Consider the following 23,180-nt stretch of genomic DNA (forward strand, 5'->3'; position numbering starts at 1 on the left):
GCCTGATTCTGGTTCTGTTGGGGAAGGAGAAGAAGGCTGACTCAGCAGCTATGGGGGGAGGGGGGGTTTTAAGAGCATGTGATCCGTTTCTTTCTTTCTTTCATTGATTTACTTAATGATGTGCTTCATTTCCGTTCATTTAAACTAGGAACAGTTGAGGGACTATCGCTTATGATACTTCATCACAAAAGAAATCAAAGTACAAAGTACAAAGTACAAAAGAAACCGTTTCCAACATCATCATCACCATCATCCTTCATCCTCCTCTAAAAACGATCTCTTCAAACAGGAGCATTCGGCTTAATCCAACGCTGGAGTGGGTGTGCAGTAAGTTATAGTATCGTCGTAGTATATGCTCATGAAGAATCAACATCAACATCACGCGACGTGAATCCTCGGGGTCAAACAGGGTACAAAAGAAAACGAGTGACAAAAGGTCATTCCACGGGACTTCATGCCGCAACACTTGTGACCTCGGGTCCAATACCACTGTCACTGTGCTGCCCATAAACCACCAATTTCGAAGACTGCTCGTCCAACTTGAGCGGGTGATCAAATTCTTCATCATCCTCAAAGTCCTCTTCACCCACCTCGGACTCCTCAGGGTCATCTGCCCTCGTCGTTTGAGCATCATCGTCAACCTCCGATGCCTCACTTTTCCCCTCGTCGTGATCGTCCGCTACGGACCGTGGGCCAACTGAGCTAGTGGCGCTTACCCGTCGATCGGCGCCGGAGACCACACTACCGGGTCCATAGACCATGCTGTCTGCATAGGTCCCTGTGTAGCTGGTTCTTCGCTCGGTCCCTGCATCGCTCCCGTCCTCGCTCAGATTCTCATCCTCTTCTGGAAACACTTCATTCTCCTTGTTAGCGACGGAGCTCTTGCCGCCCCATGAGGCTTTCCGCTGGGAGAAATTGGATTTGACGGAATGGCTACGTTTGAGACCCGTGAACCCGCTGCTTGCGCTCACATGTCGATCTCCAGCGCCTCGATTCCCAGTCACGTTGCTGAGACTGAGAATGCGTCTTTCCTTGCTGTTGGTGGGAGGCGCCCCAGATCCGGCCCGCGATCCAGCGGGGCCTCGCTTCTTTAGCGCCATTCCAACGCTGCTGCCGAGAAAGCTGCGGACATCCTTCGCAGTACTGGCGGTACTTGCAGCACTGGGACCTCGAGCTCGTGATCCACGCGCCTTCTTCATATTCAGACTGTTGGGCCGGCTAAGAAGAACACTCCGAGCATGGTCCAGGACACCTTCCAGGATCCGCTTCTCCAGGCTATCCGCGCGGTCCTCCATGAGCTGCATCTCCTCATGACGAAGCTCGAGAGCCATCTCCAAGCCAGCGACTTCCTTGTTCAGTTTCGTGGTCTGTTTGATAAGGTTGTCCTTCTCGGACTTGAGGCTGTGGATGATGTTTAGGAGAGAGTCCTTCTCCTCACGGAGGGTTTCGATCTCGGCTTCCACTTGCTCCCGCTGTGCATTTCGTCTTTCAAGAGCGATCGCTGCCTCTTCAGCCTCCTTTCGCCGTCGCTCATTGTCTTCCGCGATCATGGCGGATTGGGCTGCGAACATCTCGTTCATTCTTTGAGAGGTCTCCATAATATCCTTGTGCATCTCGTCAAGCTTCATCATCTGATTAACGGATTGGTCGGTGTTGGTGGCATGGTCGATCAGAGTGTCCAGCTTATCATGGACCGGCGCATTGGAGTTGGTAGCGTGGCCAAGGAGCTCTTCGAGCTTTTCGTAGACCTGACCATTGGTACTTGTAGTTTGACTTAGAAGCTGATCCAGTTTCTCGTGGACTTGGTCATTGGTAACCCGTTCCATAAGGGTGCTCAGTGTCTCTTGAACCTGATTATTCTTGGCATGTTCAAGGAGATTGTTGAGCTTCTCTTGAACAGGGGTGTCGTCGTACTTCTCGGGCTCCGGTGGCGGTAGGGCTGGGAGCAGCGGGGTGATTGTGGAAGGGATCGTAGAAAGGTCCATCCGGATCTCCTGCGCAGATTTCTGCGAATGGTCGTAGTGCTGCCCGACGATAGCGAGGATTTGCTGAATGGATTCAAGCACTTGTGGGTGGAATTCATGCAGTTGGCTTTCCACGCGATCGGTGGCAGCAGCAGCTTTCTCGAGGTCTGATCGAGCTTGCTCCTGCTGCGTCTTCACTTGATTGTGCATCTCCTCCATCTTGTTGTAAGACTCGTCGACCTTCTCGAAGAACGTTTGGGCGTCGACAGTCATGCGCTCGCAAGCTTCAGTGACGCTGTTGCCCATGGACCCGATCACAAGCTTGATATCTTCTGCCAGAGCCTTGGTGCTCGTGACTGCCTCAAGGTGTGCATTGTCACGATCTGCAGCTTCAGAAAACTTAGAGTCCAGAGCAGTGTCCATGGCGGCGTGGACCTCATCATACTTCGCCATGACCTCTCCGAGCTTCTCGTCGATCTTCGAGCCCAGCTCGACAATGATGGCTGCTCGGGTCTCATCCTGCTTGACCATGGCAGCAGCGTCTCGCTCCTCTTTCTCCAGCTTGGTTGCATCCTGTTCACCCCGCGCCCGCTCGAATTCCCGGTTGATGAGCTCGGTGAGTTCGTTCACGTTCTCGACGGTGGTGAAGCTTTCTGCAGACACTGCAAGACCTTCAAGTAATTGCCTGAGCTCAGCGAGCCCTTGGTCACTGCCATCAAGCTTACTCTTAAGCTCGTCACCGAGGCCCTCGACGACGGCCCTGGCCTCTTCGATTTTCTCTGCGAGACCTGCATGTTCCACTTTCCGTGCATCAAAAGCCTGGCCAGTCATCTCATTATCAGCATCGACCTTTTCGCGGAATTCTGTGACAAGCGCGGTCAGATCTTGGATTTCCGTCTTCGTCGGCAATGTCTCGACGTCTGGCAACTTGAGTTCCTCAACCTGGGTCTTGACCTCGAAGATCATCGCCTCAACAGTCTGCAAGTCTGCCTTGACCAATTTCTCGGCGTTTTCTTCTTCGGGCGCTGCTCTGCCCTTCAACTCATCCAGGGCAATCCACATGTCCTTCATGAGCGTCTCAAGCGTCCCAATCTCGGCTTTTGTCGGGCCTTCCGATTCTATGCGGGTGGAAAGCTCGGAAATGGCTTCTTTCGTCTCTGCAACAATTGCTTCCAAGCTTTGCAGTTGCTCTGCCTTGGCAATCTCATCTGCAGCCGGAAACTTCATCTCGTCTAGCTGAGACTTGGTGTTGCGGAGCAATGTCTCTATAGCGTCCGTGTCCTCCTTTTTCGCCGTTGTCTCGTCCGCAGGTTGGTCGCGGGCAACAATTCCTGTTACAGCGCTCTGAAGCTCGTGCAGGCCAAGAAGGACTTCATCAAGATGCTCCTTCTTGACGATGTCTTCCGGAAGCTCGCTGCTTCTAGGAGCACCTTCAATAGCCTCAACCTTGGTCTGAAGCTGTGAAATCAAGGTTTTCAGTGCCTCAAAGTCGTTACTCGTACCGGGATTGATGGGCTCGCTTGGAACGTTGGCTAGCATCAATTCCCCTCCGCGAGTTGTTTCTGGCTCGTCATTCGATATATGACTCTCCGTATGAGACTGACGCAGCATTTCAACGTCCGCTTTGAGACTGCTAAGGCCTTCCTTCAGCGTGTCGAGAAGCTCGGAATGATCAAATTCCACTGGTGTCTCCAAGAGCTTTGCAAGATCCTCTTTTATTGTACCAAAACCGTTGTTGACTGTATCAATGATTTCGCTAGTGGCCGCAAGCAGATTTTCACCCGCATCCTTGGGCTGATTATTCTCCCCGCGGAAGTTGTCGAGACTCTCACGCAGCGCAGCGATAATATCTTCTTTGTCGCTATGCTTTTCAGTGGGCTCTGCTGGCTCCGTCGGTTCCGCGCGAACAAGGCTCATATTCATGGTGTCACGAAGCTCTTCAATCTGCTCCTTGATTATTTTGGTGATTTCCTCGTTGCTCGACGATTTTTGCTGGTCAGAAATGTCACGAATCGCATCTAGGATCTCATCTTTCTCGGTGGACACGTTGCTTCGAATAAGAAGATTGCTCATAGTCTGTCGGAGGTGTTCGAACTCCTTCTCCATGGCGTCAAGAAGCTCGGGAGTATCAGGATTGCCGCGAGAACTGTTAGAGAGAGCAGTTTCTGTTATGGTCTTCTCCATATCAGCCTGCAACAGTCGGAAACCTTCTTTGACTGTGTCCATGATCTCGTGCTTCGCAGAAGACTCCGCTGCAGTGGCAGCGTACCCCTCCAACTCCTGTCGCACAACAGCAATACCATCCTTGATAGCATTGAGCAGTTGCTCGCTGTCTCTCTCGTTCGTTGAAAGGTGGTGGCTCAGTTCTTCTTTCATGCCATCGAGGTGCTCTTGAAGTTGTTCGAGCATCTGGTCGCCAGAATTCTGGTTTGCAGCGTTTGCTTCTTGTAAGCCAGCGGAGATAGCTTCCATTAGGTCGTCTCGGTTGAGCTCAATTTCACGCGTGACAGCATTCTGGCTTTCCATTCCTTCTGCAATGGCATTGAGAATCTCGTCGCGGGAGACACTCGGCTGGACGTTGGTGGTGAGGGCCGATTGATGGGCAGCAAATGCTTCGTTGAATACATCAGCCACATCTTCTTTGGTGATGTGGGGGTGTTCTGTAGCCTTGGTTGAAGCGAAGTGCGCCTCGAGGCCCTCTGACAAGGCACTTAAGATCTCATCGCGGCCAAGCCCTGAGTCAAGAGATTCTCTACTCAAGGCACTCTGGGACGTAACAGATTCGGTAACTGCCTGCAGTATCTCTTCGCGAATCCCATCAAGGTGCTCAGGTCCGAGGGCTGGAGGAGCCGGAGGCTCAAAGTTTGCGAGGCAATCGTGAATCGTTTGTACGATTTCCTCTTTCGTGATGCTTGGCGGTTGCTCAAAGCTCTGCATACCAGCTTGAACAGCTGTGAGCACCTGATCGTAGGTAACAGCCTCCTCGTGCTGCGGCTTATAATCCTTCAGACCTTCTGAGAGGCACTCAAGGATCTCGTCTCGCTCCAAGCCAAAGTTCTGCAGTTCGATTTCAGGCTTGTACGATTCCCACGCTTCTCTCACTGTCTCGAGGATGTCATCCCGTTCCAGTACGGGCCCTTGAGGCTCGGGCCGTAATTGCGAGAAGTCTAGCTCGTCCAGGGCTTGCTTGATGATGGAGTAAATTTGTTCATCGTTCACATTAGCTCGGAAGTCAGAGAGCGATGAGGCATGGAACTTGCTGTCTTCGATGATCGATGCTAGCTGTCCTCTGAGGTCGTGGAGGCTATTTTCAATGATCGCAGCAACCTCTTCCTTCTGAAGACCGCTAGGCTTGTCTTCGATAGCTCGAGAGGATTCGGCTTCTTCAATTTGGCGGGCCAAGTTTCTGCCCATTCCTAGAACCTCTCCACGCAATTCTCGTACCAGGGCTTTCACTTGGTTGGTCATGCCGCCCCCTTCAATGACGCTGTTCTTTACGATCTTCATTATAGCAAGCATCTCCTCCGTGCGGTGATCATCCATGGGGATAAGAGCGCGCTCTGGGTTGGCTGTCATGTCTTCTGCGCCCATAGATTTTGAACGAGCCAGGCTGTTTTGGATGTTTGCCTGTTCGTCATCGTCGAGCTCGCGGGCGTGTGAGCGAACCAAAGCCTTGCTTTGAGCTTCATCCTTAACAAGACTTAGAATCTCCTCTAGCATAGTCGTTACAGCGCCATCATTCGGGTTACCGGACGCCTCCGATATGGGCCTAGCTTTGATCTCTTCCGCGACTTCCAAAAGCTTGTCCTGATTCTCTTTCGTCGCCATCTCTCGCAGGACTTTCTCCAGCAGTGCGATACTTGCAGAGCCATCGGAAATTGGTGTGGGTGATCCGCACAATTCGCGTTCCATCGCTGCGGCGAAAGGATTAGGACTAGACATTCGCGGTCCCGCGTAGCTCTTTTTCGAGTTCGGAGAACTGTCCGGTTCCCTGTTGTTAATACCATTCTCAGAACCCGGTAGAGAACTGAAATCCCACCTTGTGGCAGCCTCAGAATCAAGGAACTTCGAGGCCAAGCTAGATGACAGATCACGGAGGCTTTTTCGTATGTCTTCATCTCGGGCGTTGGTGGCGGCCTTGAGACTCACAAGGTCGGTGGCATTGTCTTTACTCCGTCGGCTCAACTGAGCCATCTCGCGCTGAAGATTGCTGGCAATATCCGTGAGACTGTGGATTTGGGTAGACAAGGACTCGAAGGAATAGGGATCAGGGCGCTTGGGCCCCACAAATGGGTCCGACTCGATGAGCTTCTGTGGTGCATCACTCTCCAAGGGTAATTGCATGTTCTGCAGTGCTAGCATGGTTGCCGAAGGTGGAGTACTCTCTCCAAGGATCGGTCTGGAGAGATACCGGTTGGAAATGAGAAGGCTAGGCATGTCTCGGTCAGGCTCTCTGAAATCTGGCGAACTGGGCGTCTTATTCAAGGCCGACTTTTCCAGCGACTTGGATCCTGGCTCGAAGGTTGAGGCCCGTTGGGGCCGCTCCGGCGACCTGTTCTCCAGGTAATTGAGGAACTCGGACCGAGCATCTGTGTTATTTTGAAATGATTGCATACGCTTATGAAATTGGCCTTTGATGAGGGACTTCTCTGGTGATTTAGGTGGCATGGGATTAGTCGTGTATGGACTAGGAGCATTTTCGCGTATCTTTTCTGCGAAGTTGGCCGCTGCGGCTTGAATGCCTGGGGAGACATTCGATCTGGTCACAGGGCTGGTAGAACTGGGGTTCATGGGTAGCGGAGGGGGTGCCCGTTCGGGATCCGAACTGTCCCACCTTCGTTTCCACGAATCCAAGGTCAGTCATCCATCGCTTTATGAGATGAAACTTGAGGATCTTCGGAGACCCCCACTTCAGGGCACGGGGTTGGCACGTACATGGGCACGGACTGATGTCTCAGCACCAGTTCTCGGTCATGAGAATTCTCACGACTGTGTGAAGGCATGATGAGCTTTCAATTTCACTTGTTCCAGGGAGGGGTGGAGCAAGTGGCGTGTGTGTCTGTCGATGTCTGAGCGGAAAGTGGATCGATGGATGGATATCCGCAATGTGTGAGAAGGAGCTATGATCATGAAAAATGCGCCGCAAGTCAAGGTCGTGAAGGCATAGCAGGTCGTCAAATCGCGCAAGAAAAGCAAATGGGCAATTGTGTCTTGGGTAAGAAGCGCGCAGTAAGAGCAGGTATCACGAAAGCAGGAACGACAGGAAAATGGAGACTGAAAGCAAATGCGCTGGCTACAATTGAAAGGGCACGAGGGCGGGGGAGGACTGGGGAAACAACGGCGGCAAGGAACAACAGCAAACAGCAACAGCAACAGCAACAACGTCAACAACTGCAATGCGACAAACGCGGACAAGATGCGAAACTGGCGAAACTGGCGAAACTAGCAAAATTGGCAAAACTCGGGGGGAAAAGGAATAAACTCCCGAGGTGATCAGTTAATATAGCGGGCAGTTCGACCATGGAAGTGGAGTTGAAGGCTGGGAGTAGTTGGTAGCTCATGGGGCATCAACCGCCGTTCGGTCCAATGTGCGGCGTACACATCAAGGATAGCCTCATAGCAACCGATGCCCTGGCTGGTTGTCCCGTAAACAATCAGCCAAGCCTTCTAGAGGTGGCTGGGGATGGAGGCGGTGAGCGTGAGTTTGTTGGGTTTGTTGAGTTTGCTCGAACGGCCTGACGGCCTGACGCAATCGCATCGAAAGATCGAAAGTCGCCGCCTGAGGCATATTCAGGCAACCAACTGCCCAGCGTCTCGGGCGCTAAGCTACTTTGGGAGCGCTTACCCAGAACAGCCTAGTAGCCATCAGTCGGTAAGGTGACCAATGGAGTGCGGGCACACAAAGCCCTGAGCCCTCTTCACTCAAAAAAAATAGACCGTTGAACGCGGAGAACCTCACTCACTCGACCGAAGCATCTCGACAACCACCCCATCGACCTGCCGCTCACCGGGACCTTCACAATGAAGTGTTAGTGAAATGCCGCCTCATCTCGATTTTTGTTATCGCGTCGTCGATCGAAAAACTGACAGGATGTTACGATAGTCATGAAAGTGGGCCGTGTGGCCATCATCACCCGTGGCCGTTACGCCGGTAAGAAGGTACGACAACAATCTACTTGTTTTTCTGGCGCTGGAATACCCATGTATACGGAGGACAACGGAATCGATGTGGAACTACGTCTCGTCTGCGAAAATGGAGAAGTGAAAAGAGCCGGGAGTTTCGGTGGGAAGAATTGCGTGGAGGCAAATGGTCGAACGATCGGACGAGGGCGACAACTGCGACATCAAGAACGAGGAATATCATTTGGTCGGCTTGGAATCACACTGGATATATGCTGACGAGGGTCTTTTTTTGCGATTTGACAGGTCGTCATTGTCCAGCCTAACGACACTGGCTCCAAGGCGCACCCCTTCCCTTACGCCATCGTCGCCGGTATCGAGCGCTACCCCCTCAAGGTCACCCGCCGCATGGGTAAGAAGACCGTCGAGAAGCGCAGCCGCATCAAGCCCTTCATCAAGGTCGTCAACTACAACCACTTGATGCCCACCCGTTACACTCTCGAGCTCGAGGGTCTCAAGGGTGCCGTCTCCAACGACACCTTCAAGGAGGTCTCCCAGCGTGAGGACGCCAAGAAGAACGTCAAGAAGGCCCTCGAGGACCGCTACACCAGCGGCAAGAACCGTTGGTTCTTCACTCCTCTGCGTACGTTTCACCCTCCGTCTACTGACGCTCGCGGCTCGTTATACTGGCAGCATTGCTGACGGTTCTACAGGTTTCTAAACGGGATAATTGGGGCGTTTTGTCGTTTGAGCGCGCAAGGTCTTAGATGAGGCAAAGGGAAAAAGAAAAGCATCGAAGACGTCCAGTTCATGAGCTAGGGATAACGTGCAATATACCATAGCTGGAGGAAGAATGGGAACGCGTCGATGTACAGGTCCAGGACTTGGCCCATTTTCTTATTTACATGAGGGAAGCCACTCAGATCTGGCGTCCGTCTCGAAATGAAATGGAAAATATGAACAAATTCAATTTCTTTTTTTTTGTTACGAGTTGTTCTCTGGCCTGTGGCATCGCCTTCGGTCCACGGTTCCTCAGCTATTGACTTGATCTAGCTGCCAACATACCAATCCCCCAATCACACCGTGTCGGACGACATTGACCCGAAGCCTGGCAGATTTGTGCACATTCTTAACTCGATTCTACCGTTGCATTCTGATACCAATCGATCCTTGCCTTTTGCTTCTTGATCATGACAGCATTACAAGTTTCCAACATACAGTCTCGAATACTGATGTCGGATTGAGATTGCCCGGGACTCGTTGGGCCTAGATTGTACTCGGCTTTATCATTTGCCGTCCCGTGCCCCGCCCTCACCTCCAGAGTCCAGGCATTCGACAATCTCCATGCAGAAACCAATCCCAGCTCGTAGGGATCGATGTTGGGGTAAAAGCGGCGCTCTTAACACAGATTCATCCCCACGATCGACCACAGTAATTGTCTGTACATCCCGTGGCTCCCCAACCCCCGACCATGACGCACTTCTGAGACCAGGGGGCCATTGATCGTTTTGGCCATCAGCGAATAGTCGGCGTATACCTCATACGACCTGCCCAGTACATGTACAGCTGGCAAGCAATGCTGATATCGCGATATCGCGCACAAGGGAGTAGATATGGCCCTGGAGATAGTAGAGGGGCGTAATACTCACCCCTCCCCGAATCTTGTTCCCTCTGCGCGGTGCTTTGGGGTGGACTTTCAGACCATGTTAAGGTACAATCGCTACCGCTTTCTCGGGCCTCTTGTCGAGACCCTTATAACCAAAGTACGAGGGGTCAGCGACAAACTTTCCTGTAAAGAGTAAATCGCGGTTTCGAAGTTGTCGGTTGTTCCCCGCTGTGCCCCCACGAAACTCAATGCTCAAGTTCGGATAGGCGAGAGTTAGGCCTCTACCTCTACGGACTACCTACGGTGTTTATAGAGGCGAGAGACGCAGGATCCTACAACATCCGCCTCCCGGGCATGCGGAAAAAGTGTAGGCGTTCCGTGAAAGCTGCATAGAGGGGGTGCAGAATAGGTATACTTTTCTAAACGCCCGAAATAGCACGGAGCTAAATATTTAACCAGGCTGGCTGGTTGGACGGGTTAGACCTGCCAGGAAGTCAGTGATGGGATGGTCAAACTCTACAGTATCGCCATCGTAGCCCAGAACGCCGGAACACAAGAGAAATGGGGGGACATAGCTCCAATAAGCACTAACTTGGACGTTTCCGAGACGGGCGAGAATTTAATGCATGGCATTGAGTCCAGTACGCTCCGCGCCATAGCGCCTAGACCACCAAGCGCACCGAACTACTGTACTGTAGGAGAAATTCAGTCCTAAGGGCAGGACCTTCACTCAACCATGCAGGGAGTCGATGGAACCTTGAGTAACGCCATCCAAGCCTCGGGTCCAGGCGCGACGAGAGATGCTGACTTACCTTAAACAACTCGAACTGAGTAATTCAGCGGAGAAGGTTGTCCGCAAATTGAAAGACTATGGATCAATATCGGTCGGCGAGTAAGTTAAGTGCCGCATACACCACCGTTAACGGAGCAGGTCTATGTGGTTTGCGATGTATCCAGTTGGCGGTCGGCTTCCCAGCTTGTGACAGTAGCCGCCCTCTTCTGATAAGGAAAGGCGCCAGAAGGGGCCGGATCCAGGGAGTTTTGCCCAGGAAGAAGATTCTGATGTCGACTGCACGTGCAAGAGACATGGGAAACAAAAGTGCAGATGTCCTGATTCGAATCTCATGAGGCAAATGAAATTGAGGTGCTTAGCATAATCTAGGAAATATGGTGTGTAGGATGTACTAATGTGGGATGGATGGATGGTGGTGGTGGTGGTGATGGAAGTAAGTCCGTGGTTGACAAGAAAGGCCGCGAGATGGAAGACCCACAATCACATGCTATCAAATCATCACCCCATTGATGAATTCCATCATCCTACTCAGTACCATCATCATCACCACCATCGAGAACGCAAGACTTTCGGTCGCCAACCCTATCTTACTGTACGGACCACCCAATGGTTCTTCAAGTGCTTCGTTGAAGTACCCTGCTGAAACCACAAGGTTGCCACATTGACAACGCAACTGCAACAGTTCTTATCGGGCGGCGGCTCCCATTGCAAGTTCCAAGTACAAATGCGGGTGGCTTTCATGAGGGCTGGGTATGGCGTTGACTCCACCTCGTCGACTTCTCTTTTCTTTCCCCTCTCTTTTGCCCTTTCCTCTCCTTTCTTTTTCTCTTTTCTTTTTCTATTCTTTTTTTTTCTCTCTTTTTGTTTCTGTGCTGAGATTTCACCTCCATTACGGTTTGCCTTCTCTGTATGGGGTAGGCATGAAGGCAAGAAGAGGGGTTAAACCCTGGTCAAATCTTCCTTTGCCATCCAGCATCGTTTCGAGTTCCAGACCTTGGAGGGTGTGATTGATTGATTGATTGATGATGAAAAAGGTACCCTATGACGAAAAATGTAGCTAGCACGAGCAACACCCCTTCCGTACGACTTGACTAAGTGGACACTTGCCAGTTAGCCAGTCACTGTGATGCCCCTCCATGAATGAACAAACTTGGAACCAAGTTGGGTCGTTTACTTCTTAAACCGGCTCCGCTATCACATGCTGCCAACTGCTCCGATGTCCTCGAGAGTAAGAGAAAAATCCAAAATTAAAATGATAATTCCAACAATAATATTAACCCTCAATGATTCTGGCTGTACTCCGTAATCTCTGGAGGGAATTAGGGAATTAGGGAACTAGGCCCAATTACACTCAATTTGAGCTATTCTTGATAGCATGTGGTACCTCTGATCAAGCCGAGAGGTCTGTCTGAGCTACCTTAACAATTAAGTTACCTGCGGTTCATCTTGTCTGGGAAGATCATTCCGACTGCATCTTCCCTAGCAGGGCAGGTTGATTGCTGCTATCTTTCATACTTTACTTCACTTAACTACTACTTTTCTTCTGATTTACTTTAAGGTAGTACCCTCCCTCGGAAATTCACCTGCATTTCCTTTCTTCCCTCGCTCCCTCCCTCTTTCCAAATTCCCAATTCTCCCCCTCCTTCTCTTCCCTTTCCTCCCTCCAGAACCTTTTTTATTCTCCCTGCGCTCGAACTCTTCTTCCGGAGTTTTGAACGCATTCCCAGCCCCCACCCCCAAAAACCCCTCCTCGTTCTTAACATTGGGTGGTTATCGCCTTGATTACTTACACATCCGATCACCAGGTATGTCATTCTATACTAAGTTGCCATACCTACTCATACACCATTACCCTATATACTATACGGTACTAATGTTCTCCCGTTTCGAGCGTAGACGTCCATGCCTCACGCGGAAAACGGAACAATGGGTGAGAACTCGGTTAATGGAGAGAAAGTTCATTCCCACTTCATCGATGTGAGTTTGGACCTCCAAGCATATCTTCATCCGTCCTTCCCTTCAAGCACGCTTAAACTAATCACGCGATCCCAATTAGCACTTGACATCCTATCCGGTGGTTGCAGATTCAATCACCGTCTTCAAAACAAATAAGTATGGCGCAAAGACGCTAGAGTATGCCGATCAAGGGTACAGCCGTCTGGCCAAGCCACTTCTTCCGTACTTCTCCAGGCCCTACGTCTATATTGCCCCCTACGTTGCTCGCGTGGACTCGCTCGGCGACCAGGGCTTGACCAAAGTCGACGAAACCTTCCCCATCGTTCGGGAGGACACCGACAAGCTGAAGGAATCCCTCCGAGACGGAGCCACCTTCCCATTGCGCTTCGCCGGTGACATGAAGGCCCATGTGGTCGACACACTGAACTCGGAGTACAAGAAATGTGGGGGCGATGGTGTCGTCGCTGGCAGCAAGGCCATCATCAGCACCACTCTGGTGCTGTCGCAAGAGTCATTGGCCTACGTCAGCTCCCTGCTGCAGGCGAAGAAAACGCAGGTCAAGGAAGCTGTAAACGAAAAGACCGACAAATAGTCCCAACTCCGTCTTGGACCTCGAACTTTTCCGATGTCTTCGACTCTTTGCTTTGCTACTTTTCTTTCCCGTCTTTAGAAAGTTTTGCGCTCTTGTGGCTTTGTTCGCTTGGTAAGCGGTACGTGGTGCACGTTTAGTTCTAATTCCTGTAACGAACATTGGTGGTTATCATCTCTCTGCCCTGGTGGAATGTGCATGTGTGTTAGTTATAGCTTGCGTTTGGATACACATCATGGGTCTCAGCTCTTGATAAGTGTATCTCTTGTGAATCAGAATTGCCGATATTCTCGCGGAATGCATTGAGGGGAGCTGGTAGACATTCAAGAAGACATCAACCTTGGCAGATAGATCCATGCGTACGGCAGGAGCAGAAGCAAAAAGAGATCTCCCCGACTGGGAGTCGAACCCAGGTCTCCCGCGCTTGTTCCCAGCTGGGATTGACAAGCGGAAATCATGACCGTTAGACCATCGAGGATCTTGCTTGAAATATTCTCCTTTTTTATGTTGAATGTCTCTAAACACTTTTTATCCTCACGGCACTACTGTTCAGTAGATTGGAGAGTAAGATGAAGCCTGCAAGCTCTCTTTTTCACAACTAATCAAATCCCCCCAAAGTTCTAGCCAGGACAATTGCTTCAGCTCGCTGGTCCTGCAGTGCAATTCTGTCGTGGGTCATAGTAGTATGAAGTAGTAAGGAGAAACCTCAGGTTGCCTGTGTGCTGCTTGGTGAGTTGTACGTAAGATCTAGGAGTACTACGTGTAGTATGACTAGCTCCCTTGTGGAAGAGATTATCTTGTGCTTCATTGCCCGCCTCTCCCCCCCCCCCTCTTCATCCAATTGAAAACTCTCTTATGAAGTTCAGCAGCAGGTGTCGTGCCGTGGCTTGATCGAGGACTACCGAGCCTGATGTACTAGAAGAATATGAGTATAGAGTCAGCTGCGTCTGCACTTCTGCTTACTTTGGGGGTATTGGGGTTGTGCGTGGGTGTTGTCGAGTAGGAATGGTAGAGCCGAAACTCAATTGCTTGCAGCTTGGACTGTAGCGGGTCATAACCTACATACCCGGCTGCTTACAGCAGGGCTGCTCTTCGCACCTCTCATGCTTTACTATCGCCGTCATACTCCCTTTCCATAGGCGCATCAGCCAAGGTACTCCGATGCATTCCTAAACGTCTTACAAATACGGAAAAGGAAAGTGTACGTGTTAGTCTCGGATATCAAGCTCCACAGGAAGCGTTTCTTCCTATTCAATTCAAGTTATTTTTGTGCTTTTGGGAATGTTGATATACAGCACCATATTCTAGGGCTATAAAGGAATTGACTTACCGAGAAGGTTCTCGCTCGTGGAAGACCGGCGGCTCCTCCGAACGGCCCAGCGTCCACGAGGAACGGTCCTCCCCGTCGCTAAACGGGGTTGGGGTTGTCTCAGCAGTAAACGGGGTGCTCTCGGCAGTAGTAGTATAATACATACCCAGCTTAGACAGAGAATCCGACATGTCCATGTCCATATCCTCGGTCCCCTGCGAAGACGAAGGCGAAGGCGAGTGGTGCGGCCTTTCATCACTCACCTTTTCCTCCTCCGTCTCAAACCCCTCCATCCCTTCGCCCCCCTGCTCCTGGTCCTCCCCACGCACCCACTCAATCTGACTCTCGTGAAAAGGAACCCTCCTTACCCTAGGGGCGGGGACCCCATCAAACGCCCGAGACAACTCCGCCGCGCCACGACGACGACGAAGACGCCGGTGCCGACGGGAGCGCACCGCCTCCACAAACTCCGCGATCAGCTGCTCGTCTCCGTGCCGATGCAGCGTGTGTACCTGGCTGACGGCGATGGGGTAGATCGTGTCCTTGCCCATGGCCATGCCCGTCGTTCCCGGGTTTGGGCCTGTCGTCTCGCGGTAGAACCGGACCCAGTGGTGGGAGTGCACGACGCCGTAGAAGGGCATGCTCTGCGGGGAGCGGTCGCGCAGCGCCCGGAAGATGTGGTTCATCGTCCACTGCTCCCAGGGAAGCGGCGCGAGGTGGTCGTGGATCTCTTCTTCGAGGCGCACGACCACGAAGGCGGGGATGTTTTCGTAGTGCTGGAATTCGTGGGGTAAGGGCGGGGAGCCCACGTTGGGGGCTGTTGTCGCGCCGGCGTCGGCGGGCGTTGCTTGGAGCTGCTCGGCGAGGAAGGCGTGGAGGGCCCAGGATTCTTGGCCTGTGGGGAGGCGGGTGAAGTTGAAGAAGGGGGGGGACATTGTTTCTGCCGGTGGTTATGTTCAGGGCGGGTTTCGTCTTGGGGTTGGGAACGGTGTCTGTGTTTGGAACGATGTCGGGGTGTTTGAGGATGGGATAGCAGAGATCCTGGCATTCAGATGTTGTTTTATAGGTGATGTGGACATGCTGATGCTGTCGTGGTATTTGTATTCTGATTTAAAGGGGTTCTTCATTATCTCCCTGTCTTTCCTGTGTTGGGGAGGCTTTGATGGAGCTTTGCCAGCAATCTAGGGCTTGTGTTTGGTGTCTTCTGTGTCCAGGAGATACAATCCGTCTCGTTATGGGGATTTGAGTGACCAGACAATGGAAAGGTCATTGATTTTTTATCGGTGCTGTTTCTGGTAAGTGGATTTCAGTTGACACTCCGCCTAAATCACTTCTGTCTTTTTGGCATTCACTGGGTATGCCAGAGACTGCCATTGGCATATCACTAGAATCAAGCTGCAGCTACCTTATGCTCATAGAGAGGACGAAGAAGACGATTAACAGCACCGGATGTTCCTGCCTTTGCCTGGTCAAGTCATAAAACACCATGTGCAGGCAAGAATCTTCATTTTATTTCTTTCTCCGTGCCAGGAGGAGCATTCCAAGCACATATGCCTTTGTGGCCGGATTGAACATCAGCTTAGATCGTCTTTTCTCAGACGAACTCCGACAAGATGTCTTCACCAGCGCATACACCGCGGTCTGGACGTTTGAGCCCCTTGAATACGCAATTCGACGGCGGTACCATACAACGTACAGGCCATTTAGACCATACAAGCACGATAGCCATCAGCAACTAGTGCACCAGCCACGAACAAGATCTTTTCACGTACATTGCGATGTGAAAAACAGACATCACATATATTCCCAGCGTCGGGCCACCATCCAAAATCAGCAAGCCTAAGCTTCCATCCAGACCGGATGAAGAATCCTCTCCACTGCAATCAACCCAACCCACCGATCAACCCGACATTCGCAACACTATCTGTCAAACAACCAATGTCTATCCCTCAAAACAAACCAAGTAAAAGACTCAGTGGGTCAAAGCAACCCCCACCAGCCGTCAGCAGACAGACAAAAAAAAAAGACAAAAGAAAGATCTCCCCGACTGGGAGTCGAACCCAGGTCTCCCGCGCTTGTTCCCAGCTGGGATTGACAAGCGGAAATCATGACCGTTAGACCATCGAGGATCTTGCTTGTAGATGTCTTTTTTTTTGACATAATCAGCAACATTTTGACTTGAGGTAGTTCTAGGCGGCCAGAGGTTCGTTAGGGCTAATGTTGCCCGCTCCGGATTGGTGCGCTCTATATTGCTCGCTTTTGTGTTTCATGGAGCATATGGATGTATCTGGTTGCAAGGTCCAATCTTGATTCAGAATTTACTTGGCTGAAATTGTCTTCACAAAGGTTTTTCCGGGATATCACATCAGGACCTCACTGGTGTGATATAGCGTGGGACGAAATTCGGAGTACAGTGCCTCAGTCGGATTGCTATCCGACGTACCCGGCTTTGCTTCACAGCAATGCTTGTAGCTCACCATAGTGCGAGTACTTGGCCTGGTATCGCGCTGGCCATGCGGCTGGCTGTATACAAGTTCGACCAATCGACGCCGTCGTGCCGCATGCTGGACGGAGGGCAAGTTGCACCGATGCAATGCGGAACATAGCTCGGAGCATCACCCCGAATCAGAAAGACATGTTCACCAACCGCAAAAAGTTTGAGAACTCGATACCATGTCTCCTCCAGAACAAGATGATTTTCCCGCCTTCGCGGCTCCGCCCACTGTCTTTCACTCTCGCGGAAAAGCTCCATCTCCCGCATCAATCGTGACAGCGTCCATCGGCACCGGCTCAGGTCGATCCTTTGGGGGGGTATTGCTTGACGTGTAGGTGCAGAACGTCCTCCTGGGTGACGGTGCTTCCTGGATATTCCCGAATATGAGACTCGGAGACAACATTCTCAGTGATAATGAATTAACTCGCTCGACATGGTTGGTGGTACAGTACAAGTCGTGCGATGGACATGAGAGGAAGAGGGGCAGAGTGTGGTGAGGAAAGAACGGGGTTAAAGAAAAGTCACGGTATGGGCTACAGTAGCTATCTACTAAACCACCTTAACTTCTTGTAGTGGGTGGACCACAATGCAGTGTGAGCACTTGGCTTAAGACAGTAGTAGCCATCAACTACTGTAACCTCGCGATATAACAACGCGAACAAGCGAATTCTGGCTTTCCAAAGAACTCTTAGAACAGTCTAAGTAGTTCTACCATACTACTTTTGCTGGATCATCTGATTACGAATATTATTGTAATACTTTTTTTTTCTTTTTGTACAAAATCTTCGAATTTTGTTGTATGGTTTATCTAATTAGACAACAAATAGATCAAAACAAGAATCTCTGCTTAGTTACCAAATCTCAGAATTCCTAGAATATTATATGCACATCTATTTACATCTATTAAATGTTACGAAAATCGCGCTATGACAAGTTTAGGCCGCGCCTCTACTATCTTGTTATATTGCGAGGTCACAGCAGTCCTCACCTCCACTTTTCCTGTTATGCTTGGTGTCCCTGCCCTCATGCCTCAGGAACTTACTGAGTACTATCTTTTGTCGGCACGCACCATTCTTCTTCCCTTGCATACAGGTCAGAAAAGCTCATTGTATGCTCCTCAGCAAAGCACAAAATCCATATGACTTAGTTCCCTGGATATAGATAGAACCAGCATACCCTGAAGCCAGATATGAACCATGGTTCTATACAAAGAATTGACCCGGGTAGCAGAATTAAAATGACCGCGAATTTGTAGCCCAGTCAAGGGAAGCACGTGGCCAAGTATTTACACACTCACGATCAACTTCAACAATTAAAGCGGACTACCCATGTCTTATGCCTGACTAGCAGGACCCTTCCATCTGATCCTGCGCCGCAGCCGATAGATGCGCACATGTGCCCTCAGATCTCACCGAAATGGTAAGGTATAAGTTTCAGGATCAACAAGACTCGGTAAAACAAATCGGGGGTAAAATTATATGATGCCGCTGCCAGAGTGATCGTGATGACGACGATAGCCACGGCCATAAATCCAGATGAATGGTCACGAGTTCATCTCCCTGGTGTTCATGCCGAACGCGGAACAAAGACAGAGGCTAAGATATTGAGACTAAGACTTCGACTTGTCAGTCACATCGCTCTTATAGTCCATCCTTGGAAAACGGGATTTCATTTCACACCGTTTGACATTTCTTGGCTTGCTCGATGGATTTCCTGCTCCCTCGCGTTTGGATATGGGTCAGGTGTCTATGGGTGCTGTTTTGCTTCATGTCGAGCCTATATTGAGACCGAGAGAGGATGGATGCTATATGGAACTGTACCTGCGGATACTTATCCATCGAATTGCTTATGCTCAATAGTAAAGGGGTATGGTCCCCTGGCATGTTCTGCATCGCGCACATGTCACGCCGAAGTCTACGGGATTCGGTTTCAAGCGACAAGAAAAGAAAAATGTAAGAGAGCATCCTTCATCCCGTTCTCCTCAATCAACTCATCCGCCGCATATCTCCTGCTACTGTGCTTTTGCATGGAATGAGGGTTAATCCCATCATGCTGATGATGTTTCATGTTACCTTGTTGTTGATTGCAGAATTCGATCGCATGAACGGGTGCTCGCAAGAGGGAGATCTGAGCCTTGACAGACCTCGGAGTCTCCTCGATTGCGCACACCAGATCCTATCATATCGAGAATATGCCCCGAGGTGATCATACTCCGGCCAAAGACATCGCAGATACTCATGATATCGCCCTTCAGAGGCTTCAGGCTGCCACGCAGAAAGGATCTCTCCCAACCTCTGTCCTGTTGTATTGTGAGACATTATGTGATTTCAACTCAAACATCAATACCAAACAGAGAAGGCTTCATGGAAAAGGGTAACTTCGACTGGAAGGACAATCTAGTAATATTTTAGGCAGAACGCAGGCCTTTTTTTGGCGCCGTGGCTGTACACATGGACTCAAACCCTATTCACCCAGTTCCGAGGTGCACGGCTGCTAGTGACGAAACTCAACTAGGCCATAAGAGAGAAAGTCCCTTTCAACTTGAAAGACGTTTGAGAGCCTTGCCATGGAGGCACTCTCGCCTGACGGTTGGTTAGCCGGAGAGAGGCTAGTTCATTCGAAGCCCACGAGGCTAGCTCATCGTGAGCATAGATGACGGTCATGTTCGCACAGAAGGACTACATTGATGAGTCGCTCATAATTGCTCGTCCAAGCGTGAGCCGTTTCGATCTGTCTTCCAAGAGCATGTACAGTTTCGCACTGCCACTGTTGACTTTGCCGTAGCCGAGATGCTAGATCCCATCTCTGCCCATCTGTTCATCCACTAACCATCGTCTGCAGTGCCAGAAGCAAATATGTTCGAACACATCTCAAGCGATCTTAGGGACTGGATATTTGTCCTGGCCGTCAAGGCATAACCACACACCCATTTAAAAGAGTGCGCATTTGCGACAAAACATCAAACCATTGAATGAGAGTTGATTCAAGGATTATATTGCACAAATTAGGACCTCACTGTAACAATTCCTCGATGGTCTAACGGTCATGATTTCCGCTTGTCAATCCCAGTTGGGAACAAGCGCGGGAGACCTGGGTTCGACTCCCAGTCGGGGAGAGTTTCTTTTTTTGCTCATCTTCTTGATGGCCAGTCATCTTCTTGATGGCCAGAAGATGTATTTTCCGTGCTGGATTTCCTTTTAGTCATCGTGGTAGTCGGTCGCCAAGCAGCAGTGGAATAGCACGCAAGCAATGCCACAGCGCTGCTCATGGCACGCTGGCGAGTACCCTGCAGGGCATAAACAAAGGACTGCCGGGCATACAACGAACCGACTAAGAACGGGGTCTTCAACTGCGGTCATTCTGCGAATATCTGGTGAAAGTGCCTCTTTTTCTTTCCAAACTATCATGAAGTTCATGATCTATATTAAACAGTTCCGTATATTGGTAAACATTATGGGAGGTATGAAATTATACTGTACTTCAGCTCTTATCGACATGTGATAGTCCCAAAGAGGCAATATCACGACGGAGTTCCACAATTGGCTTGGCGCGTCGAGCGCGTCCGCCATCGGACAAAGAAACCACCACATCAAGCCTGGAGCCCAGAGAAACTACCCCTCTACATCCCAGAGAATCAAGAGCAAACCTTCGCACCCATCGCCCAGCAAGAGACAATATCAAGCCGTCTGATTGCAAGAGCAAATTACTTCATCACCATACCCGAATCCAGCGTCAGTGAGAATGCCTCCGAATCGCAAACGCCGCGCAGTACGTACTCTCTGCTGCCGATAAGCCCTTCAAAATAGCCAAAGAAACCATAACACTGATAACCCACAATAACAGGTCCCAGAAAACGAGTCAAGCGAGGAGGCAGACGGTACCCCGCCTCCCACACAGAATGCGCCCCGCCGCCGGAGACGCGACGACTCTTCCTCATCCGAAGGCTACGCGGACGAGGGGTACGACATCCGGGCCCCGACGAGCACCGACGTGATGGTCAAAAAGCTCGTGCGACTGGCGCTGGCCAGTGAGTACTCCCGACAACCGCTCCGCCGCACCGATATCAGTGCCAAGGTTCTGGGGGAGCAAGGGGCACGACAGTTCCGGACCGTGTTCGACGAAGCGCAGCGGGTTCTGGGCGAGAAGTTCGGAATGCAGATGACCGAGTTGCCGGTGAGGGAGAAGGTGACCGTTCACCAACGGCGAGGTGAGTTTTTCATGCACGGCTTTGAAATGGATGGCGGAATTTTGTTGACTCGGTTTCGGGGGGATTTTCTCCTGGTTTGCGCTGTAGCTGCTCAGAAGGTCGAAAAAGCGTCCTCGGGGAATAAGAACTGGATACTCACCAGTCTCCTGCCTCCAGAATATCGCAGGCCGGCAATCTTGCGCCCGAGCAAGGCTCCTTTGGAAAGTACCTACACTGGGCTGTATTCGTTCATCATTGCTGTGATCCTGCTGAATGGGGGCACGATCCAAGAGCAGAAGCTGGATAGGTATCTCCAGCGGACGAATACCAATACCTACACGCCTGTTGATCGCACAGACCGGTTCCTTCAGCGACTCTGCAAAGAAGGATACCTGGTGCGTAACCGCGATGTCGATGGTGGGGAGGAAGTCATCGAGTACATTCTGGGCCCGCGTGGAAAGGTCGAGGTGGGAGCTCAGGGTGTGGCTGGACTGGTTCGCGAGGTCTACGGCCAGCAGGATGCAGTTGAACCCGACGAGGAGTTGGAAATCCGTCTGGCGCGGAGCCTCGGGCTCCAGGCGCCTCAAGGCCGCGCGCAAGAGAGACCGGCCGAGAACACCCCTGCCAACGAGGAAGAGGAGGGTCAAGGACAGCGGGCCCGAAGAAGACAACAGCCCCGACGGCGTGGACGAACCGAGTCTGGCTCTGAAGGTGAATAGAGCGTTTAATTATGCACCATGTTCTTTGTTCTTTTGCGTTATCACTTTATCCTGGTCCTGCTCGACTGAATGATACCCTAGTTTATGCCATATGTTTAAGCTCTAAAGGTGCTTCCTGCTACTACGTATATCCGACTCGGAAGGCGGGATGAAGTTTCTGCAAGATGCGGTCTCACTTGCATTTCTACACTCCATGCAAACCACGAAACTGCAGCGGCATCCCTGTCTGCACGTCACACAGTGTCGACCCTGCATTCAGCCACGTAGTTACACAATTTATGCAATTCCGAAAACACAGACAAACATTCCCAAACTGAAAAGGTGAACATCGCTTGCATACATCTATATGAATTAAGAAAATCGCTATACAGGGTGGTGTGTTTCGCTATTACATATTTACTCGCTGTCGCTGGCACTGTCGTGCACGGAACCACTATCCGCATCCTCCCGGAGTCCCTCGGCCATCACGTACTCAGCTTGCTGCAGGACCGACTTGATCTCGGGGTTATTGTAGACGAGCTCCGTGGGCTTCTGGCCGTGCTTATTCCGGACCCGCGGGTCGCAACCGGCGTCGCACATCATCCTGACCATCTCCAGCCCTAACTCGGCATCCTTCTCGTTGGCATAGCGGACTGCGACGTGCAGCGGGGTATCTTTGTCGAGGCGGGTCAGGGGGTCACATTCGAAGTACTGAATGTCGAAGAGAGTGTCCATGGTGTCATCTGTATGTATCCAAAAAAATTGGTCAGTTTGCAGGACTAGCTTGGGGGCTCCATGACTGGGAGGTGGATACTGACAGCTTCCGTATGAGGCGCAGATGTGTAGAGCATGGTTGCCCATGGAATCCGTCACCCCGTTGAAGAACTCGGCCACCTCTTCGTTTGACTTGTCCGTCATGCCTTCAAGCACCTGTTCTATCAGGTGAGGCTGGTCGCGCCGACAGGCCTCCACAACCAGCTCACGCGGGGAAGCGCCCTATGCACTAGTGTGAGCAATGTAGAAGGGCAACGGAGGTGACGATTGAACTCACCTCGTCAGCCATTATGATTTCGTGTGCGGGGTACTGAGCGTCGGGGAGAGACGAGGAAGCGCAATCAAACTCCAAATAAGCCGTCAAGATTCAGGAGAGTTGCTGCCCTGGGGAGTTCTTGTGTATTAATGCCGCCGGAGAAGCCGCGAAGTAGTCAGGAGGCGGTGTCGGGAGCAACTAGAGAATCAATACAAGATTAGCACGAGGCATGTGGGGAGCAAGTCTATATATAGGCTTGCACAAGTGAGGCCGGGCCATGAGGGACAGGAATAGATCGCAGCAAGCCTCACTTACAATTCCGGATCGGTTTGTAAAAGCTAAAGTTGTGTTTCGATGGGTGTTATTGCCTTATGCCTGATGCCTCCCTATTGTTGACTCCCCGCCCGCTCGAAGCGGCGGCGGGCGGCCCATCGG

At 51.1% G+C, this 23,180-nt stretch overlaps 4 protein-coding genes and 3 non-coding genes across 7 annotated transcripts; 3 read left to right on the forward strand and 4 right to left on the reverse strand.

The window, feature by feature from the left end:
* Nucleotides 1-122: 122 nt before the first annotated feature.
* ASPACDRAFT_75994 (uncharacterized protein) lies at nt 123-6,515 on the reverse strand. Its single transcript, XM_020204611.1, has 2 exons — nt 6,004-6,515; nt 123-5,943 (listed from the first exon to the last, which is right to left on the reverse strand). Exons 1-2 carry the CDS (start codon nt 6,324-6,326, stop codon nt 453-455), a joined length of 5,814 nt encoding a protein of 1,937 aa, XP_020059224.1. The 5' UTR covers nt 6,327-6,515; the 3' UTR covers nt 123-452.
* Nucleotides 6,516-7,985: 1,470 nt separating this feature from the next.
* On the forward strand, nt 7,986-8,805 carry ASPACDRAFT_50355 (60S ribosomal protein eL27; the record flags this gene model as incomplete). Its single annotated transcript, XM_020202340.1, has 4 exons — nt 7,986-7,992; nt 8,068-8,123; nt 8,391-8,727; nt 8,798-8,805. 4 exons carry the CDS (start codon nt 7,986-7,988, stop codon nt 8,803-8,805), a joined length of 408 nt encoding a protein of 135 aa, XP_020059225.1.
* Nucleotides 8,806-12,385: 3,580 nt separating this feature from the next.
* Nucleotides 12,386-21,888, forward strand: ASPACDRAFT_50356 (uncharacterized protein; the record flags this gene model as incomplete). The annotated part of the gene is made up of 5 exons (XM_020202341.1): nt 12,386-12,460; nt 12,540-13,007; nt 20,675-21,038; nt 21,126-21,659; nt 21,845-21,888. 5 exons carry the CDS (start codon nt 12,386-12,388, stop codon nt 21,886-21,888), a joined length of 1,485 nt encoding a protein of 494 aa, XP_020059226.1.
* On the reverse strand, nt 13,417-13,506 carry ASPACDRAFT_t88. Its single transcript has one exon. It is a non-coding gene; the product is annotated as a tRNA-Asp (tRNA).
* Nucleotides 16,377-16,466, reverse strand: ASPACDRAFT_t87. The gene has a single exon. It is a non-coding gene; the product is annotated as a tRNA-Asp (tRNA).
* ASPACDRAFT_t72 lies at nt 19,857-19,946 on the forward strand. The gene has a single exon. It is a non-coding gene; the product is annotated as a tRNA-Asp (tRNA).
* ASPACDRAFT_113362 (ankyrin repeat-containing protein ANK1) lies at nt 21,823-23,101 on the reverse strand. The gene is made up of 3 exons (XM_020195713.1): nt 22,767-23,101; nt 22,534-22,711; nt 21,823-22,458 (listed from the first exon to the last, which is right to left on the reverse strand). Exons 1-3 carry the CDS (start codon nt 22,776-22,778, stop codon nt 22,133-22,135), a joined length of 516 nt encoding a protein of 171 aa, XP_020059227.1. The 5' UTR covers nt 22,779-23,101; the 3' UTR covers nt 21,823-22,132.
* Nucleotides 23,102-23,180: the final 79 nt, after the last annotated feature.

This window comes from Aspergillus aculeatus (assembly GCF_001890905.1).
Source record: "Aspergillus aculeatus ATCC 16872 unplaced genomic scaffold ASPACscaffold_3, whole genome shotgun sequence".
NCBI classification, from domain to species: Eukaryota; Fungi; Ascomycota; class Eurotiomycetes; order Eurotiales; family Aspergillaceae; genus Aspergillus; species Aspergillus aculeatus.

Coding starts and splice junctions, on each gene's coding strand:
- ASPACDRAFT_75994 (XM_020204611.1), bottom strand. CDS start 6,326: ATGCTAGCACTGCAGAACATGCAATTACCCTTGGAGAGTGATGCACCA. Junction 5,944..6,003: donor GATTCTGAGGCTGCCACAAG/GTGGGATTTCAG, acceptor GGAACCGGACAG/TTCTCCGAACTCGAAAAAGA.
- ASPACDRAFT_113362 (XM_020195713.1), bottom strand. Junction 22,459..22,533: donor CTGCGCCTCATACGGAAGCT/GTCAGTATCCAC, acceptor GGATACATACAG/ATGACACCATGGACACTCTC.